At 41.3% G+C, this 21,964-nt stretch overlaps 1 protein-coding gene across 2 annotated transcripts in view; it reads left to right on the forward strand.

Annotated features, from left to right (window-relative positions):
* RET (ret proto-oncogene) overlaps nucleotides 1-21,964 on the forward strand; it is a 157,879-nt gene that overhangs the window by 66,160 nt on the left and 69,755 nt on the right. For both annotated transcript variants that reach the window (XM_061634950.1, XM_061634951.1), the window contains exons 2-4: nucleotides 14,498-14,749; nucleotides 16,243-16,536; nucleotides 19,562-19,803. In XM_061634950.1, the coding sequence (XP_061490934.1) occupies nucleotides 14,498-14,749; nucleotides 16,243-16,536; nucleotides 19,562-19,803 (788 nt within the window). The remainder of the gene's footprint in view (nucleotides 1-14,497; nucleotides 14,750-16,242; nucleotides 16,537-19,561; nucleotides 19,804-21,964) is intronic.

Genomic DNA, 21,964 nt, shown 5'->3' on the forward strand with positions numbered 1-21,964 from the left:
CACCACTGAGGCAATGTAGGAGCCAAACCTCTGAGTATTATAAGCTGGTCATAGTTTAAGATGTAGGGCAATGGTTCCCATCCTGGGGGCCGGGACCCCTGGGGGGCCGTGAAGTAATCCAGAGGGGGCCGTGAACAGTAAAGAAATGAATTATTTATTATTATTTTTTAAAGAAGTCTTCACTCTCTTGACACTGTATGCTTCCCACTGGCGCTGCAGATGACACCTCCCCCTTGCTCCAAATGAGAGGGGAGGCCTTTTGCTGAAGCGCCAGAGCGTCTTTCAGGCGCACTAAGGGCAGGCATCTGCCTATAAAATACATGGAAGATGCCAAAGGAGGCTGAGGGTGGAGCTACCAGGAAGAAGAGGGGATTAGATTACTGCAATGCACTCTACGTGGGGCTGCCCTTGAAAACAGCTCGGAAACTGCAGCTCGTGCAAAATGCGGCAGCCAGACTGATTACTGGGACCAGACGGTCCGAACATATAACACCGATTCTGGCCCGCTTGCACTGGTTGCCTATATGTTTCCGGGCTCGATTCAAGGTGCTGGTCTTAACCTATAAAGCCTTGCACGGCATGGGACCACAATACCTGAGGCAGCGCCTCTCCCGATATGAACCTACCCGTACACTACGCTCAGCATCGAAGACCCTCCTTCGGGTGCCTACTCAGAGAGAAGCCCGGAAGATGACGACAAGAAAAAGGGCCTTCTCAGTGGTGGCCCCCGAATTATGAAATACTCTTTCTGATGAGATACGCCTGGCGCCAACATTACTATCTTTCCGGCGCCAGGTAAAAACCTTCCTCTTCTCCCAGGCATTTTAGCATTTTAGCATTTTAACTTTTAGCATTTTTAGCATATTAGCATTCTAACATTCCTGCATTTTAGTATTTAATATGCATTTAATATGTGTTTAATTATGTCTTAACTTTTGTATAATTAACTTATTTTATTTGATGATATGTGGTTTTTAATTGTATGTTGGTTTTGTTTGTTGTGAACTGCCCAGAGAGCTTCGGCTATGGGGCGGTATATAAATTTAATAAATAAATAAATTAAATTAAATTAAATTAAATTAAATTAAATCAAATAAATAAATAAATAAATAAATAAATAAATATTACTATCACTGATTCCCCGTCTCCTTGCACTGCCGCTTACTTACTGCCGCAACACCCTTACTTAGAATGAGAGGAGAGGGGTTTTTGTGAAGCAAAAAGAAGCAAGCCTGCAAAGAAAGGCTGCTTTTCCCGTTCCTTCCTGGCAGCCAGCCTGCCTCCCTGGGGGGAGGGGGTCACAAAATATTTTCAGCTTATAAAGGGGGTCCCGTGCTCATAAAGGTTGGGAACCACTGATGTAGGGCATAGACCAGAAGCTGTCTTGAGGTAGGAACTATCCTTACGGAGTTAAAGCTCTTCCCTCAGCAGTCTGGGGCTGGCATGCTTATTTTTCCTCCCATTGAAACAAATGGGAGGAAATAGGCCACGGAGAGGGCCCCCCACCGTTTGTCCTTTCCCGACCCCTTTGGATTGCTCTGCCAACATGGAAGGCCGTTGGGCTAATATGCAGAATGACCAGATCCACACTGCTGTTTTCATTGTATATCTGTTTTTTATATACTGTAGCCCACTCCGGGTAAGAAGGGCGGGTAAGAAATACGATAAGAATCACAAATCTTTTTACCAGCTACCTGTGTCATTCTCAAGTTATTTCAACAACCTTGCTGTTATGTTAGCCCACTGCTGGCTTTTTCCGTTACTTTGGCGGTGGTGTCATGGAAGGGAAAGGCAGGGGAGCGCAGCTTTCAGAGCCCAAGCGATGATATCATAAGCTGGAGCAGCTCAGGGAGGGTGGTAATGTATGGGTGTTGGGCACCCCACTTTATCCTCCTAATAATAACCCTGTGAGGCAGGCTAGGCCCAGACAGTGAGTAGCCCAAGGTCACCCAGCGAACTTCATGACTGGTCAGTGGCTGAATCCAGGGCTCAGAAGCCAAAGTCCAACATGATGCAGCTCACTGCTGGATCACCCTTTACCAGCTTACTGTTCTATCTTTGTCAGCTGATCCTAATTAATTGGATATTTTATGGTGTACTGTTGTTCTGCGAGGAAACATATTTGTGTGTGGGCACAGGTGTGCATCTCTGTGTGTGTAATTAAGCTGCCTGTCTTTTTGGACTCTCCTTGCGTGTATGGCTATGGGGTTGTAATGGTGAGCTCCTGCACTTCACAATTTACTACGACAACATGGGCTTTTGTCTTTTCTGTTCATCTGTACATGACCTGGCAGGGAAATATCGACAAGTAAAAAATAACCTCTGTATTTTGACACTAGTCTTGTATTTTTAAACATAAACCTTGGCGTGCTGATATTTCTTTATTTAAAGATGCTTGCTAGAGCATTTAAGATGCAATTAACCAAACAAAGTTGTTATAAAAATGGCGGAAAACAATATTGTGAGCCTCTGTAGGCGATTAGGAAAAACCTGAGGAATCCTTCATAGCTGGAATAGTGTTTGTGCACCTTTTTATTTTCTTTCTCTGATAGGTAGGTAGATAGATAGACCATTTCTTGAACAGTGTTCTCCATATGCACTTAATTTAATTAACTCAGAAAGACTTGCAATGCAGCACTTAATACAGGGTTGAAAATAGAAATTTTGGAAATGTGGAACAAGTTATTTGTTCCAGTGGTGTAAGTAGGCTACTGCTGCTGGTGGAATCTTTCAGGTTGTTTTGTCCTTTTAGCTCCACCTCACTATTTTTAACTCATTTACCAACACTTTCTTTTTTTTTTTTTAAAAAAGGAAACGATACATATATGATAATTCATAACTCTGTGCAAGTTGAGAGCACCTTTCCCACTGAGTACCTGCAGCAGTTTCTTCCAAGTATTTTAAGAGCAGCTTTTAGCTCACATTCTAAAATTTCTGGTTCTTCATCATGCAGTTCCTCAGGGCCGGCCCCAGACATGCCAGGGCCCTTGGGCACCAGCTTGCCCTGGGCCCTGGCACGGACGTGTGCACACACACATACATGCATGTGCTTGCCCAGGGCCAGCCCCAGACATGCTGGAGCCCTTGGGCAAAAGGCTGTCCCAAGCCCCAGTGCTCCCCTTCCACGATTCACGCTTGGCGAGAGCTTCGGGACTCCGCCATTCCCTTCCTTAACTTACCTTGTTCTGTGGTTGCGCACGCAGCAGTGCCCTTAAGAAAGATGGTGGCTGAGGTTTCCCTAAGGAGCTGAAGCCTCTGCCGCCATGTTGGTTCATGGCAGGGATGTGAGCGCACAGCACACATGCGTGCCATCAGCCAAGATGGCGGCAGAGGCTTCAGCCCCTTAGGAAAACCTCAGCCTCCATCTTTCTTAAGGGCACCGCTGCGTGCGCAACCGCAGAACAATATAAGGAAGGGAATGGCAGAGCCCCAAAGCTCTCGCCCTGCGATCTGCGGCAGCAATCCTGCTGTGAATCGTGGAAGGGGAGCAGAGAGGCCCCCCAGGGGCTCCTGTAGCCTCAGGGGCCCTCGGGCCAGTGCCCCACCTGGCTGCCCCTTGGAACCAGCCCTGCAGTTCCTCCATGAATGAATCTGTCATCCTGGCATCTCTTTTACAGAGTTCTTCAGTGTATTCATCTTCCTTTTATTTCATCTCGGTCAGTCACTGTGTTCCCCTGTTGATTATTCAACATCCCTACTCTTGGTTTAAATTTCCTTTTCATTTCTCTAATCTTTTGGAATAGGGCTCTTGTTCTTCCCTTTTTGTTGTCCTCTTCTATTTCTATACAATAACTATTGTAATAGTTCTCTTTGTCCCTACATACTAGTAGCTGTATTGTCGCATTTAGGCTTCTGACCGTGTTTCTATTTCCTTTTGCTTTTGCTTTCCTTCTCTCTTTAACCATTTTAAGAGTTTCTTCAGTCATCCATTGAGGTCTTTCTCTTTTTAATTAGAGTTACTGTCTTTTTGCATTCTTCCCTGATCATGTCTCTGACTTCACTCCATAGTTCTTCTGGTTCTCTGTCAACTAAGTTTAAAGCCTCAAATCTGTTCCTTATTTGATCTTTATATTCTTCTGGGATGTTATTTAAATTGTATTTTGGCATTATGATTGCTTTGTTCTTCTTTAGCTTTACTCTGATTTTCGATACGATCAGTTCATGACCTGTACTGCAGTCTGCTCCTGGTCTTGTTTTTGCAGAAAATATGGAACTTCTCCATCTTCTGCTACCAATTATATAATCAATTTGATTCCTATTGGTGATGTCCACATGTACAGTCATCTTTTCGGTTGTTCAAAAAATGTGTTTGCAAGAAACAAATCATTGGCTTCACAGAATTCAATAATGTTTCTCCTGCTTCATTTCTGTCTCCTAAGCCCCATGTCCCCACAATTCCTAGTTCTTCTCTGTTCCATACTTTTGCATTCCAGTCCCCCATGATTATCAGCACATCTTGTTTTGGTGTGTGATCGATTTCTTCCTGTACTTCTGCTTAAAATCTCTCCAATTCCTCTCCTTCTGCATTTGCCATTGGAGCGTAGACTTGGATGATGGTTATAATAGGTTTCCCGTTAAATCTGATTTGATATCACTCGCTCAGACCTTACATTGTACCTCCTAATTGCTGTTGCTACATCACTTCTCACTATTAATTTCTCATTTCCTGCATAAAATATTTTGTAGTTGCCTGATTGGAAATGTCCCATTCCCATCCATTTTAGTTCGCTCACGCCAAGTATTGTAATGTTGATGCGTTCCATGTCTTGCTTGACAATTTCTAACTTTCCCCTTCTCACATTCCATGTTCCTATTGTGTGCATCGTACAACTCCGGACTCTCCTTTTGCATCTGTGCACATCAGCCTCTGGGCTTCCTTTCAGCTTTGACCCAGCTGCGTCATTAGCCACAGCGCTACTCGTACTTGTCCTTTGTTCTTCCCCAGTAGCTCGGTGAGTGCCTTCTGACCTGGGGGTCTTATCTTCCAGCACTATTTCGTGTTGCATTTTGGATACTCTGTTCATAGGGTTTTCGTGGTTAGAGGTATTCAGAGGTGGTTTACCATTGCCTTCCTCTGAGTTTGGATGCATCTTGTTTATTAGGAGAAATTCACACTAAAATGCTGAAGAACTTTCATGAGGATATTTTTTAAAAACATTCCAAACTGCTGCAGAAATGTAGAGAACTGAATTGAAGATTGGAAAAATGAGAAACTGAGAGGACTGAAATTAATAGATCCTGTCATCCCTAATGCTGCCTACATAATTCCTCATCTCGACAAGAAAGAGACTGAGGCACCATCTGCACTCTACATTTGGAGTAGTATTCTACCACTTTAAACAGTCACGGTTTCCCCCAAAGAATCCAGAAATGTATAATTGTGTTTGTTAAGGGTGCTGAGATTTGTTGGGAGACCCCTATTCCTCTCACAAAGCTGCCGTTCTCAAAGTGGTTTAACAGGCAATCTCTCTTCACGGGGAACTCTGGGAACTGTAGCTCTGTGTGAGGAATATGTGTCTCATTAGCACCCTTAACAAACTATAGTTCACAGGATTAATTGGGGGAAGAAGTCATGACAGCTTGCAGTGGTGTGATACTGCTTTAAACATATTGTGCAGATGGCCCTGAGAATGAAAGTGATGGAAGACTATGAGTCAGTTACTGCATATGTAATTATTACTTGTTGAATGTAGAGTCAACTGGTGACTTTTTGTGTCTGTGAATGAGCCCATTATAGATCAAGTACCGCAGATGGAGTTTTCAAATAACTTCCATCACTTAAAACACATTGCTTTTCATTGTTGTCAGTTCACAGATTCTTCCTTGTATATCGCATCAAGTGACTTACCTGTAATGTGTGAACCTGTCCTGTGAATACTTTTTGACATATGCATGACACATTTTCTCCCAAGCTATTCCAGCAAGTAAGTTTGCATTTAAGTTGTAGTAGACAATAGCAGCACATCATGTTTTCAGTGTTCTGACTTTCCAGCAGAAAGAGGAAAAATGTGTTCACTATGTGCAAAGCATTGTTTTGGAATATTGATCATTGATTTGTAGACAGAGATTCTACTACTCCTTTCCTGTACAAGCTCAAGGAAGCACATATGAAATTAATTGTGGGGATTCCCTTCAGAGACTATCAACAGCTCATGCCTGCCCATTTCATGATTTTATGCTAGGATAGTGAAACATCAAGTAGTTAAATATTTGCAATTGAACATAAATGTCAATCATCATTAATAACAGCAACCATCTGAAGACCTCTCCTTTCTACTGCCACTCTAATTGATTGCTGAAATCTGATGCTTAACCCCAAATAGTTACTTATTAATAGCAACCATCATGTTTGTCTGGTAACCGCGTTATCTTTTCCATGTTTTTTTTAAAAGGCCTGGCTTTACAGCACAAATAAGGATATAATTACTTTAATAACATGACCTGTTGTCAATAAGATGTGGTGAATTGGTAGGGATGAGAAATGGGGTTTGTTCTGCTGTGGGAAAAATATTGTTTGAATATATTTTCTAAAGGGGCCTTGGTTACATCATGCAAAGCATATAGTACCTGTTAAAGGAAAATCTTTTGCTCCCTTGTTTGTAACTGAGAATGATTTTTTAGTTTGGCAACTAAAACAACCATAATTAACTTGAGCCATGGTAATGTCTTCTCTTTGGTACACTGGGGATGGTTTTGGAACAGTGATGCTCCTAGAACTGCCACTTTCCCCCAAACTTCTGAGAGTGGTGGAATTACCAAGAAGGCCCCCTCTGCTTATCTTAACACCCAAGAGGATCTGTAGGGAAAGAGACAGTCTCTCAGATATTTGGGGCCTAAGTGGTTTAAACAGTAACGTGAGCACCTTGAATTGGGCCCAGAAACGAACTGGCAACCAGTGTAACTGTTTTAGAACAGGGGTTATATGAGTTCTAAAAGGAACTCCATTTAGTAATCTGGCCACTGCATTTTAGACCAGTTAAAGTTCCTGAGTCGTCTTCAAGTAGGGTTGCTTGGTCTTCACTTTTCACCTGAAGACACTGAATTTTTGGGGTCCTCTCTGGGTCTTCGGGTGAGACACCCCAATCTCCAGACTCTTAGCTTTCATTTGAAAAAAAAATAAGTTCCTAGGTTGTCTGGTTCAAGAGATATACACCAAAATGTCAGCCCCACAACTTCAGTTAAATGAGCTCATAGCTGACTGTTCTAACCCACCCTTTCAGATTGTAGCCAATAAGTGAAGTCAGGGTTGCGATTGATAAGGTATTTGTTGACCTCCAGCAATAGCTAGAACCCATTGCAAGGCCAGAAAACTGTTGTTTTTTTCCTGCTTATCTGAAAATCTTATAAACTGTGTAAGTGTATAGCTTTCAGCAGTAGCAAAAGTCTCTCTCTCTTGTGTGCAGGAGAACTAAATGCCATTACAATGTGTTATGTTTTCTAATTATGAGGAGTCAAACAAGTTTAAATTTTCCTGGGCTGTTGAAGATGTCAGTTCATTTGTCTAATTCATAGCCTGTTTTGAAAGCCTCACTTTTCTGGGAGTAAAACTGCAATGCTAATCCCACATACTAGGAGTAAACCCTATTGAATTCAATAGGGCTTTTGAGTAGACATGGTTAGGGTTCTGCTGTACATTAATGGGACTTTTGAGTGAACATAGCAAAGGATTATGTTTGTGTTGTAAATCATTCCCCCTCCAATCCTGTTTTTGAAGCAATTGGGCTTGGCTTTCTTAGGTGTCATTGCTTTTATTATGTAGGAAACTAATACTGGTTTTTTTTTAAAGTTCTGCAGTGACCAACTTGTTTTGACTATAAACTGTTATGGGGTGTATGTATTTTATATCTCCATTGTGTGTGTATGGAATCTTTCCAACATCCCTGTGAGGTAGGGTTGCCAGTGGAAACCAAGGCAGCTGACAACATGAAATAAATCCCTTTAAAATCCAATAACCATAAAAAACAAGTATAAAACGGTTGCAAAACAGCTTAAAGTGGCATGATTTTGAATTTTGGGTTGGGTGAGTGAAGTTCCTTATCATTTGATGTTGCAGTTCTGTGCACGCTTCCCTGTTTGAGTAAGTCCCATTGAATACATTGGGGCTTGCTTTTGAGTAAACATGCATAGGATTGCACTATAAATATATTTACAAGTTGTGTAAATATTAAACATCTTTGACATTCATACTTTTATAAATATTTCTTCATACTATGTCTCAATAAGTATCTGATTTCACACTATGGTTGTACATTATTATTTCCTCTACGTCTTAAGTGTGCCCTTCTTTCTTGGTCATGGTTCCCCTCTGTTGTTTTCATCCTGAGAGGCAGATTAGACTGAGAGATGGTGAGTAGCCCATGGTCATCCAGTAAACTTTGTAACTATTTCCATTTAAAAAAATTAATTAAAATAATTTACATGCAGGCAAAGTTTATGAAGTAGATCCACACAATACATTTAAAGCACATGATTTCCTTCAAAGAATCCTGAGAAGTATAGTTCATATGAGTTCCCCCTCATAGTTGTAGTTCCCACCACCCTTAACAAACTCTAGTTCCCATGATTCTATGGTGGGATTCATGTGCTTCAAATGTGTGTTGAATGTGTGGATCTGTCCTAGGTATGCTGTGCATTCATTAGTGCATTGAAAAGAACAATTTTAAAATATACTTTTTAAAACAGGGTAAGGGCTGTAGCTCAGTGGCATGCAAAGGTCCAAAATTCAATCTCTGGAAAAGACTGTTGCCTGGAATCCTGGAGAGCCAATGCTAGTCCATGTCATGAGTACTGAGCTAGATGGTATCAACTGGCCTGAGTCGCTTTAAGGTAGATTCCTTTGTTCCTAAAAGTGAAAAGAGACCCAAGGACCACAGTGACTCCAAAATGTATTTATGTATTTTATTTACAACACTTATATACCAGTTTATTGTAAAAAACCTCAAAATGGTTCACAGAGGGAATTAAAACAATATTATTGTCAAAAACAGACAGGTGTTTAAATGCATTCAAAAAATAAAACCAACAATGAGTTAAAAACAGATTAAAAACATAATAACTTCTACGTGCCTAGGTAGGCTTGCCGAAACAAAAATGTTTTTAGCAGGTGCCAAAAAGAATACAATGAAAGTATCTGCCTAATGTCAATAGGCAGGGAGTTCCAAAGGGTAGGTGCTGTCACACAGAAGGACTGATTTCTTATAGGAGCAGAACAAGTACTATGTGGCACACGTAACATGGAAAACACACCTTGAACTTGACCTGGTAGCAAATTGGCAACCGGTACAGATTTCAGAGCAGAGGTATTATGTGCTGATAGAATCTCACTCATGTCAGCAGTCGTGCCACAACATTGCAGCCTCCGGGTCAGGTTGTGCTGCGTGGGGCTTTCTGTGACCTTGGCTGGCTGCCAGAATTTTTTTTTAGTTTTCTTCACTGGTTGTGGGGTGCTAAGTTTTCTGCCTTACTCACAGGAATCTTGTTGTGGTTGGTATGGTATTGCATCACTGTCTTTTATTTTTATTTTTCTATTTGCATTTAATTTACCTTTAACCTCACTCCCTTACATCCATAGAAGCAACAACAGCGGTTCCATGCGCCCAACCCCCTTAAACCCACTGATGATGCACCTTGTTGTTTGCATGATGGTTTGTTTCTTGCCCAATAGTGGTAAAAAAGAATTCACATACTGGGAAGTGTGGCTGCAATTGCTGTTGTTCCCAAGCTACTGCCTGTGAAGGTAGACCAAACCATGTGTGTTTTCTCTCTGTCAGTTATTCACTGCAATTGGGTTGGCTGTCAAAGTGAGTTTATAGCAGCCCACAGGGTAGGCGGAAAAGGGTAGAAAATCTTCTTACTCATTTCTCAAACCTCTTTCTGAAGTGAAGGGTCAAGTCTCTAAAGAAGTTAAAAGGCAGGTGCAGGGCATTCCAGACAGGGTTGCCAACCCTGCTTGGATATGGATATTTTTGCAGAGGATCCCTAGTCAAGTTTTACCAAAGCACAATCCAAACCATATCTACTCAGAAGTAAGTCCTGTTGAGTTCTATGGGGCTTAGTCCCTTAGTAAGTGTGTTTAGAATTGCAGCCTTCGATGTTCCCTACCCAGGCTCCCTAAGCAGGTGAGAAGGAATGATTCCATCATTTCAGCTGCACCTGGGAACACCATATTTTAGTTAAGATTTCTATATTAATTTCTAAGCTGAGTGGTTTTTTTTAGTGGTATGCTCCAAGCAACTGTGGTTGATGCTTAATGTATCATGCTTAATGGCATCACTAGGGCCCACCCCTGAAATCTCAGGGTTTGCAATGCTTCTGATCTAGCAACCCTATCTTCAAAGGCAGCCCCTCATAGAGTTCATTGCAGTAATCCAATCTGAAAGTTAACAAGGCAAGGAGTACTGTGGCAAGTTGTCTCTGCCCAAAAGGCTGGCAAACCAGCAGGAGCTGGAAATAGGTGTTCCTGGCTACTGAGGCCACCTGGGCCTCAAGTGACATTGTTGGATTCAGGAGTACCTTCAAGCTGTGGGCCTGCGCCTTTCAGAGGAGTGCAGCCCCATCCAGAACAGGCTGTGTTCCCATCTCCTGGACTTGAGAACCTGGAACACATAACATGTGTATGAATGTGAGCAAATACAATCACATGCATTTTAGTTTGGTTACAGTTTGGGATGGAGAAGTTAAGCCAGGGGCGGGAAACCTTTTTCATTCCAGGGGCTGCTTTCCATTCTGGGAAACTTTTCAGGGGCCACATGTCAGTCGTATGTAGGGGCCAGAGTCAAAAGTGGGCAGAATAATGAATGTAAACTTTACCTTTTTACAGCAGGCTAGTCTCAACCCACACCCACAGATATATCTCCATTCAGACCAGAGCTTGGAAAAGTTACTTTTTTGAACCACAACTCCCATCAGCTCAATCCAGTGGCCACGCTGGCTGGGGCTGATGGGAGTTGTAGTTTTAAAAAAGTAACTTTTCAAAGTTCTGATTCAGACAAATATCATTCACAGAGGGCAAGTACAGGTACTTGTTTGGTCCAGGCAGAAAACTCAAGGAGAGTGAGACGTCAAGGCCAGTGAGAGGTGTGGCCTGGGGCAAGGGGGTGTAGCTGGGAGGGGGGCAGCCTGGGCAGAGTCCCAACGGCCAGGCAGAAAGGCCTAGAGACTGCGTTTGGCTTTCGGGACCAATGTTGTCCATCCCTGGGCTAATTAAACACCTTACAGAAAAGGCTTTGAAGAGAGATCCATGCATAGGATCCATGTAAGGGAAAATGGGTAGAGCTGTGTTTGTGATAAGTAAATTGTATTTGGACTACTATTAGTTATGATTGAAGATGTGACAAACTTAGCTTTGAGTGCCTTTCAGTTTTGATTTGCGACAAGAATGATGTCCAGAGGAGGATGATACACCCTAAAATGACAGTAATGCATTCTCACAGGTGGGTGGAAAACAAGACTATTCTCTCAGGAGCTGTTAGTTTTCATTTTGCTATTTAAGTAAGTTATAACGCTCCGACTGTTTAATGAGAAATTATTAATAAATGTTCACTTCCTTTAATACTGTACTAGATTATTAGTTTAATGTACAATACTTGTAGAACAAATCACAGAAGCGGTCGTAAATCAGGCTGCAATTATTCATTGTGAGATCTGGTGATGTCATCATTCTTATTTCAAGAGAATTGTGTAATAGTTCCAAATAGAAGTACATACCTGTAATGCGCCGCATGTTGTAGCTTTTCCTGCCTTTGACTGAGTGAGTCAAACAATAAGAAAGAGCTAAAAGTGCAATCCTATACAAGTCTATTCAGAAGTAAGCCGGGTAAGTTGGTAGAGGACTGTACACCACATACTGGCCGAAAATTTCCTCTGTTGCCCTGTAGACGTATGTAGAGAGAAATTAAACTTACTTGCATTTTTCTTGTGCAGCTGTAATGCAATCAATGACCATTTCTGTGTCACAGTTTTGTATCTCCTATTTTGTATGATCTGGCAAAGAGCTGAAGTAATGTGTGCTCCACTTTAGGGAACACTGTGGCTAAAGAAACTTCAGCCTGTTTTTTTGTTTTTTGTTTTTGCAAGCTGCTTTTGAAAAGTATGCCCCTCATCAGGCAGAAATGCTGCTGGCTTTTGTGCGTAGTTTGGCTAGGAAGAGGAGAACTTACAGTGGAAGTTCTGTGTGTACTGAGGATGGGACGAGAGACCTTTTTCAGCCAAAGAGCTGCATTCTCTTTCAGGGCCCACAAGCCTGTGGTGGACGAGGCCAGAGAGAAATGTGGGCAGAACGACTAATGTAAGTGTTTCCTTTGTATAGTAGGCTAGTTTCCACACACATTCACAGATCTTTCTCTATCCTCCCAACACGCTTCTGTTTGCTGCCCTGAGGTCCTGCTGGGAGGAGGGGCAGGATATAAATAAAATAAATAAATAAAATAAGAGTTCACCCCAGGAGGGGTCAGTGAGATCTGTGGCCTAGGAAGAGGGGATGTGGCTCGGGAGAGTTCAGAGGGCCAGACAGAGATGCTGGAAGGGGGGGCACATTTATCCCCCAGGGCTGAGGTTCCCCTGCCCTGACATATACTATAATATATGGGTGCCTGTGGAATGTTGAAATTAAAAGATGCTCACTTCACAGAAGAGGCCGTTCTTTGAATAAGGCATCTCTGGCAGCTTTGCTTTGAATTCATTGACGGGAGTAGGGTTTTGTTTTATAATGGGAAAAGACAAGCAATGCCACCTTACGACTGTGTAATCCCGTGGACCTGGGTCTTCAAGAGTGATTTGGAATGGTTGGAAGGAAGAATTAAAAGAGAAACACTTCAGATCAGTTAAAAAGGGTTGAGGTACAAGTGCCATGATACAAATAACGTGGTGCAAAGACCCACCCAAATCAACACAGCAGCCTCTAGCCCCCCAAAAAGCAATGTGGTGGGTGAAAGGCACTGTTGCGCACAGGGAATATGTAGGACTGCTGAGAGTCTCTGAGGTGGGACACTAAAGACCTTCTACTTCATGGGAGGGGTGAAGCCCAGCACCTCTATTTCCTAGAAGTGTGCCATGAAGAGTATCATACTGGCAGTGGGACAAATCTGGCAGGATGCCTCTGCCCCGCTTTCCAAGCATAGATCTCAATGGCGGTGTTGGTGGGTCAAGTCAGGTTGCAGTGCCATAGTTCCTGATGTAACAGATTGCATTAATTCAAATCAGTCTGTTTGCAGTTCTTCAGTTTGCTTCCTTTATATAAAGCAGTGAAGAGACAGAGAGTTCAGGTAGCAATGCTTTTGACATCTACACTCCTGATTCTGGAGTTATTGAGACCCATTACAGGTAATGAAAGAACTATATAACGCAACCCTCCCCCCAGTTGCATATTTGACAGCTTCCTAATGTGCTTTTATCTGTGTCCCTTTGTTAACAAATGTAGGTATGGTCAGATTTTTGTACAATATTGAAGAGGCAAAGACTGCTGTCTGAGGAATAGAAATATAGAACCACACTTCAAAGCTGCCTGCTGTGAATGAAACTGAAGGAAATAGCTTCTGATTATGTTCTAATTAAATTAAGTGCTTAGTAGTACCAGAGAGATATATAAAAATGATACTGAGACATAATTAGTTAGTTTTGCCCATTTCATAGAGCTGATTGCTTTCACCATAGACTTGATCAAGAAACATTTTTTTTCTGCGCATATTGTATGTGATTTGGAAGTTAGTGTGGGCTCCTGCATTAACCAATGGAAGAAAAGTGTTCACAAGGAAATTGCTTGAAATATGAAAATGAAGATGAGATAGGTATTTGGGTTGGATAATGACTCCAGAGGGCAAGCGGTCAGCTGTGAGCACCTGAGATTGATCAGATAACTTTTCCCCCCTTCTGTTTATAAAATTTTATTATTTAGATAACACATGAAATTTTTCCTAACATTCATTTTTATGAAAATGTCCACTTTTAGAATAAAGTACTGGAATTTAAATTAGCAAAGGAAGTATATCAATATTACCACCAATTGCATTATTGTTTGTATGTCTGTCTATCTGTCTGTCTATCTAATCTATCTATCTGTTGATCCCCACAATCGTGCTAGTGTGAGTGGAGAAGTTTCAGCCTTCCTGCCCGGTCCAGCATGACAATTGGGATGTGATCTTCCCTTCCCCCCTGCCCATCATATTGATCTTCATAACTGTTTACCCTAGCATTTGATGGCAACCTGGAGATTACTGAATGAAGAATGTTTTCTCTAATTGTTTCTAACTGTTTTTAGCATGTTTTTCTTTTCTGTTGTTAAAATTGTTTTGTTGATATGTTTGCTGCCGAGGGCTCCTTCAGGAGGAATGGCAGGTTATAAATTCAACAAATAAATAAATAAATAACCAAGGAACTAGCCAAACAAATATATTCCCTGTTAGCTATAGAGATGAAATGTGTTGCCTTTTGAAAGTAGATTTTTAAAATGGCCACCCAGTAATTGTACATTTTGCTTTCCTTCATTTTTGCATCCTTTCAGTTGCCTTCGGGCTCTACTTTCCCAAGAGAGAATATCATGAGAATATCTACCTTGAACAACCAGGCGGAACTCCCCTATTGCAGATTCATGCCTTGAAAGATTCTGAAGAGGAGGAGACTTATTTTTGGCTGTGCCCACAACTCCGCATCCAGCGAGTTGGAAGTAAAGACAATTTCTGGTTTCAGATCCAAGACAAAACTGGACTTCTTTTCCTCAATAAGAGTCTGGATAGAGAAGACTTTGATACACTGTGTAAGTCATGCAGATGAAGCAGGTGACCTCATTGCACTGATATAAATGCTATATGATGTTGACCTTCATTTCCATCTGGTGGGATTTATCCAGATTTAGATTATTATCAAATCAGTGCAGTTGTTTTTTTCATTGAATGGAGGGTAACCTGGAATCTTCTGCAATAGGAAAATAATTGGAACAAGCACTAACAAGAGTAGCCATTTTAGTCTGTTGCAACAAAAACAAATAATCTTGTTGGATATCAAAGACCAAGAGATTAATTATGGCATGTTTTTTTTCTGAATTAGCCCTTTGCTTATAAAAATGTACACCATCACAACTGTGTTAGTTTTAAAGATGCTACAACAAGAAGAAATTCATAGGCAATAAGATGATTCTGTTTTGCATGAGTTTTACCTTAATGTACAATAGAAAACCTTCACCAGCCATAGACTGCGTTCAGACAGCGAGGCAGGCGTTAAGTGATGCTTGAAAGGAGCAATTTATTATGTGAAGATTGCCCCAAGTGTCTTGGCCAGTGGCCTTCATGTGCCCTACTCTGGTGCTTGGTTAAAACAATTCTCTCAAAGGATATATATGAGTTAGTTGTTTTAATTGATTGAGCCACAAATATTTCTTCCCCTTGAACCACTGAAGTTAGGTGCATGTTTTATTTTTCTGCATTCTGGTGTCTCCTGGTTACTTGGATCTCCAGAGAAGTTCAGTAAGGGTAGGCAGTGGGACAGAAAATAGACTTTAACAATGTATAGTGCTGATGACACGGACTTGCAAGGTAGGTCTTGACTGAAACCTGTTCTTGCAATTCACAAAATGGAAGTCTGTGAGTGTGATAGAACTTCCTCCCTTCACCCCCAAAATCAGAACCTCATTTTGAAAGTGGCTTAGTGAGACTAAACGTAGTTATAATATATAAGAAACTGTATTTTTTAAATAAAAAATTCATTAATCAGAGGAAGACCAGCTTCTTGCTCTGATATAAATGGCTGACAGATAAGTGAAAGTAACTGTGCCACTCTAAGGTTACATTTACTTTACTTGTAAACCCAAAATCCTAGCACTGAATGAAGTGTAAAGAAAGTGGAGCAAAGCCAAATTAGAGATGTAATGATGTGCTTATAGTGGATAAGAGGAAATTGCTATTCTTGATTTTTAAGGCATTTATATACTGCTCTTCAGGCAAACCTCAAAAGCAGTTTACATGAAAATATTAAAGCTCTGTAATAAAAGAGCAAAGACAAATTACAAAGACAAAGATTGAAACCCCTTTCTTGAAGCTCCCCTAAGGACAAGATAATTCTTGAGTCACCCCCTGGTGGCAGTTGGGGGAAGGAAAGACCACCTCAGCTGGAACGCTGAGAAGCTAGATGGTAGGCACCTCTCCAGGATGTTTTGCCCAAGTGGGCTTAGCTGGACATTATAATTTAGCATTGCTAAAGTGAAGATGTTTTGTATGTTTCTTAGTAATCTTCCCCCTTTCCCCCCTACAATAGTTGCAGGGAATTCGGTATCAATGTCAACGCTGATCCTCCAAGTTTTCATCTCACCCCAGCCTTTCCAAGGGAAAGAATGCCCAGAATCCTATACCATATTGGTGAAGCTCTCTGTCATCAATGCCACCATGCCAGCTTGTAGTTCTGGGATGCCAAGCCAGTTGTGTTTTGCCGATACGGACCTTACTTTTCACATCAAGGAGAACAAACCACCAGGAATATTTCATCAGCTTCAGTCATATACTCTACAAAACCGGTGCCAGAATGCAAGTATTTCTTACAAGGTGATAGCAGGTAAAGCAACTATTTATCCAGTTGGCAGCTAAGATCTCCTTTTTGTGTTTGCAAATCCTTATTTTATTGGGTAGTCTTCACAGCTTTAGAAAGGGGCTTGCAATCTTGGCTCCCATGATTTGCCCGCTCTGAGGAGGCACTGGAAGCTGGGCAAAAGTTTGCATTGGTTGGGACAAGAGCACTTAGATAGGTAGAAGGCACATATGAAGGTACTTGGTCAAAACATTTGGATACTTAGTTTAGGTAATCTCTGGAATGGTAGAAGCCATACCAAATTATTTTATATGTCTAACAGTCCAACAAATTCCATAAATTTACTCTAAAAACCTAAGCTACAGATTTCATGGTCATGTTTGTTTAATTAGGAATGCTTAATTATGTTCAGGAAAGCATTAAGTAAACTTGTATCAGTGATGGTTAAAACTCCATCATTAATAATAAAAAGAATTGATTGAGCTTCTGGCTAACACATTGTTATAATCAGGAAAGAGAAAACATTTTTCCCATCCCCATTGTTGCAGCAAAAATCTTGAAAGTGTGTGTGGCTGCATTTTTGCTAAAGGGTTAGAGGGATTCTGGGAAGGGCGTCCAGTGATGAGAATTTTAACAAAAGAAACTGATATTACTTGTTGTTTTTTACATATAGATTAGATGTAAGTTATATTTTGAGCAGTCTTGAGCAGCTGGGAAAGGCAGGATAGAAACATTTAACTAAATAGAATTTTGAGTCCTTCTGCAATTTGTTTCCTGTAAGACTCTGGGGCAGGAGTGCCTCAGACAAGGGATTCTAGCAAGAGGGAGGGCATAGACACTTTCTGCAGCACAGTGGTGGCTTGCCTTGGCAGTGAATCATTGACCTTCTCTCTGCTATCCTTCAGCACCATCACTAGGGATGAAGGGATGTTCTTCTGTTTGCCTCAAAAACCATCTGAGCCTTGCAATCGTTCAAGAACTTTTAACGGGTTTTATGAGTACTTGCAAGAAATGTTTGTGAAGCCCATATAGTAAACCCCAGCTGGGGATTTGTACTCAAGTCTCACATTCTTCCGTTGCCAAAGGTACAGGTGGCTGTGAGCTCAAATTTGAGTTGTGCTAAGCTCGATGACTTTGACCTAAATTTGGGTTGACTTGAGAGTTGGGCATTCTTATTTTGAGAGCTCCCTCTCAAATTCTCACCCCAGCCACTACTGTGAATGGCCAGAGGGCAGTACTGCAACTAACAGCTGGAGGGGTCAAGTAGCTGAAGGTGCCAAGAGAATCTTTGTGGCAGGTGGAATGAGACAATTGTTTCAGATGGCAGGTGCAAGGGACCGTGAATCGGCATGTCCCCAGGACCCTACTCACCTCATTATTGACTTCTGGTCCTGCTGCTGCTGCCAGTGCCACCAACCTCTCACTCACCAGGCAAGGTGAGGATCTATGCCACTCCTTCCACCAACCTGCCTCACTCTGAGGAAGGGCCAAAGGGGTCCGTGGAAGTCTGGGAGCAGTGGCCAGGAGAGGGGCTATGCCGTCACTGTAGTTTGCTGTGATGGAGAAAGGCTGTTTAAACTTAGGGAAACAAATTAACATTACTTTAAAGTGAGTTTAGGAGAATATCTAGTTTCATTTTAATCTGGGGTTGGTGATGGTCATTCATGGAAAGGAATGGGGAATTTGTACAGAGAAGTATTCAGGCACAGTATTTTATGTTTGAATAGTTTTCTTGCTTTACAAAGCAAACTGTGCAGAACAACTTTCCCTTTAAATAATCATTAAGGACATATTAAAAACAGTAGCTATCAACCAGTGCAATAGAAAATAAGCAACAACAATTAAAAATATCATCAGGAGACTGATCCTAGGCTTAGGGCTTTAAAGGTCAAACAGAGTGTCTGATTCTCCTATATGTTCGTTCAGTGTGCTTATTTATAGTGGTTTGGATATTGACTTTCCTTCCGTGAATAGAACGAAATTCACATTCATGGGACACGGGTTTTCTGCCTTCCTTTCCCATCTGCAGCCCCCTATCACCACCTTCAAATCTACCTCTGGAGGTTGGGGGCTTGATAGCAGAGAATGCAGCATTGCCATTGGATCTCACAAGACAAGGGCCCTTCATGTAGAACAAAGCCTTTCCAAATGTTACACTGGATCCAAGTTGTTTGTTGTCTCTTGTCACAAGATTCAAGGAGTTGTAGCTAAGAATGCTTCTGAAATTCTTCTCATCCAAATTTCTCCCTCTGTTTTGAAGTACTGAATTACCAGGTCTTGTTTCTGAAGTGTATCTTCATTCTTATGTTCTGTTTGATTTCCAAATGTTGCACAAAAGCTGTGCATATGGAATTTGTTTCAATTTTCAGTTCCTGCCATTCATTTGTGTCTTTCTCATCACCAGTACACATGTATGCCTTGATAAAATACGCCCCCCCCAAAAATAGCAGTCTTGATGTGATCATACACATGCTTGTAGCAAGATCCTTTTTGTACAGTGATTTGCTGATGTGCATGTACACTTTTGTGTGTTTAATGTGTATAAGTGTATTGAACACATCAGGATCACTTTTTTGTAATGTTTTATCAGTACAGATGTGCTCATTGGTAACAGAGAGAGGAAGACTGCATGTAAACTGATAGAGTGAAAACTGAATCACATAGTGCCCATGCCCTAATTTTGGAACTAATTTTAGAAACCCTTGTAGCTGACGATACAAGGGAGAATGAAACGCAAGGCAGAGCAAACCAGAGAAACAATAAAGGAATAGACCAGGGGAAATCCTCTCAGCCCTAGCTCCAGCCTTTTCTATCCAAGAGCATTTCCAAACCTCTAATAAAACAGTTATAAAGAGTTCTAAGATTTAAGGATGGTATAAATAACACACACAAACTGACTTAAGTGAATTTTAAAAGATCGTTTTAGTTACAATATTTGTATTACCGATTGTGAATTATGTCCTTCTAGTGCAGAATCCCTTTCCCCTAAAGTTACATTATAAAGAGCTACTGCTTTGTTGATGATTTAATGAGTCTTTTTGCTGCGTTCTAGATGAAAGTCTCCCATTCTATTACAATGAGGAAACCACAAGTATTAGTGTGCCACAGCCTCTGGATCGGGAGGAGCGAGAGAAATATGAACTGATTGCTAAATGTACAGTGACAGAAGGTTCCAAGGAGACTTCCAAGGAAGTGCCATTTCTTGTAACTGTATATGATGAAGATGACATGCCTCCCTTCCTACTTAATGGCACGAACACAGCAGATGCAGTTGTGGAGTTCAGTAGAAAAAAGGTAATGTTCCTTGATGATGTAATGGGCGGTTGTGCCTTGTTGGTGATTTAAAGTCCTGTTGAGCATAGATATTTTGTAGTCTGCACTTCTTCCCACAATTTTTGCATTGACTAATTCACATTTTGAAGTGCTGTTACGAGTACATACAGGTGAAAATGTGAACCTGGAATTGGTTTCCACATAAAGTTCCTATAGTAGGACTGATATGAATCCAAGACTCTGCTCACAAATGCCAGAAGACTTACATGGATAACAGCTTTCAGTGGAGCATCCCAACATGAACATGTTTATGAGCTGTCAAAAGTGACCCATAAATGCAAAATATTTTCCTGGAATATGATGTTAAGTCATTCATTTCCTCTGCTTGCAAACTTGGGGTGTTGAATGCATTTCTGTTTGGATGTGAAATTGACCCCCCACCCCAAATGAACCACAATGTAGTGGTGTTTACATACTTCTTATTTGTTTAAATATCTATTGACTGCACTTTTGTAAAAATAGTCCCTAGGTATGCAGAAGTATATAAGGTTGCAAACTAATAGAAAATATTGTTTAAACCTTTAAAAAAGGATCCTGTGAACTTCAAAGACATATGGGCCATTGTGGTCATATTCTAGAGTAGCTCATATTGTCTGGAGAGGGAACTTCCAGCTTTCCATTGAACACAAATTACAGGAAGTCCTGTCCTCACTGTTTTGTGTGGTGGTGGTGGTGGTGGTGGAGGATGCCACCAATTACAGCTTTGTTAAAACCCTGGATTTCTCCATTGTTTTCTATTAATGGCCCTAACATGTGCCCCGGGGATGGGGAAATAACAGTCTAAAGGAACTGGAAGTTGGGCAGATTGTGTTATCTTATCAATGAAATCTGTGGCAGTTTGAGCCATGGAAAATTGAAGGTGTCATGAGAAAAAGAAATGGAAGGAGAAAGAAGGAACTGACCTGCTTGAGCCCGTAACATTTTATAGTCAAAGGATTACACACCATGAGTTTTAAAAACTTTACTTTCTGCACTACGGTTCCCCTCCATCTGCTGGCTATATAGCAATAATGCATTCAGGTTCAAGACTAGCTAGCCTCAGTTCTAAATAAATAAGTAAATAAATCCCAGGCCCTTTATATAGGACAGTGAGGGAAGGTTTCAGAATTATGGAAAGAAAAAACAGGTCCTTTCCCCTGGCGCCTGTCTCACCAATCCTTAAACATCTTTGTTCTGTAGGAATTCCTAAGAACAATGATGTTGGAGCTCTCTTTCATACTGTCTAATTTTTTTTTAAGTCCAGCAGATGTATCCTGAGAAACGCAATTTCCTTTAATACAGTTTTAAACGATAGGTGCGTTTGTTTCCCTGGCAAGTTATTTCTTTGCTAGATTTTGCATAAGAGGACGTTACCATTTTTGGATGCTTGCTGCCACCAACAGGCCAGAATTCTCTTTATTCACTTTGTCCACCCCAGCGTCTCACATGAAAGGACCACTGAATGCTCTGGATGTTAAGAAAACATTTGGTATACTGTCCTCTAGCAAGCTTAATCATGTATGCAGTATTGTTCTGCAGGATCATGTCTGAGGCTAAAACCAGTAATCCAGATCTTCAGGGGCCAATTCTAGTCAAGATGGAGGCTGCACAGTGGCAGCACTTGATGGTTTGCATTCCTGGTCTTTGTAATTCACTCTTTTCAATAGATGCAACATACATCCTTACACAACTGTGTAAAGAGAAGATCATAAATTACTCAGACTTGTATTCACACAGTCACTGATAGCAAAGCAAAGTATGATGTCATTCTCTCTAATAACGAACTCGAATGGGTTAGTGGCAGGAGAACTGGAAACAAGAAGGGGTCACTGAGGAACAAAGGGAGGTCTCAGCATGCTCTGGTGAGCCCTGAGGTGTGCAGAACTTCAAAACAGCCCAGTCAGGACTAAACATGCTCATTATCCATGTATCATAGAATGTTGAATGGTAGTTGGAAAAGAAAATGTAAAGGGGGTGGCAGAATGAATTGTCCCCTTTTAGCCCCTAAGAGCTTATGGTATCCTAGAGGAGGACATATATGGCTGACTAATATCCAGAACAAGAGAACTCCAGTTAAGAAGCGGAAGATATCCTGCAACATTTTGTTGCAGGTCCCATTTCTGTACACTGAAGAGGAACATTT

Source organism: Rhineura floridana, chromosome 7, assembly GCF_030035675.1.
Source record: "Rhineura floridana isolate rRhiFlo1 chromosome 7, rRhiFlo1.hap2, whole genome shotgun sequence".
In the NCBI taxonomy this organism is placed as follows: domain Eukaryota; kingdom Metazoa; phylum Chordata; class Lepidosauria; order Squamata; family Rhineuridae; genus Rhineura; species Rhineura floridana.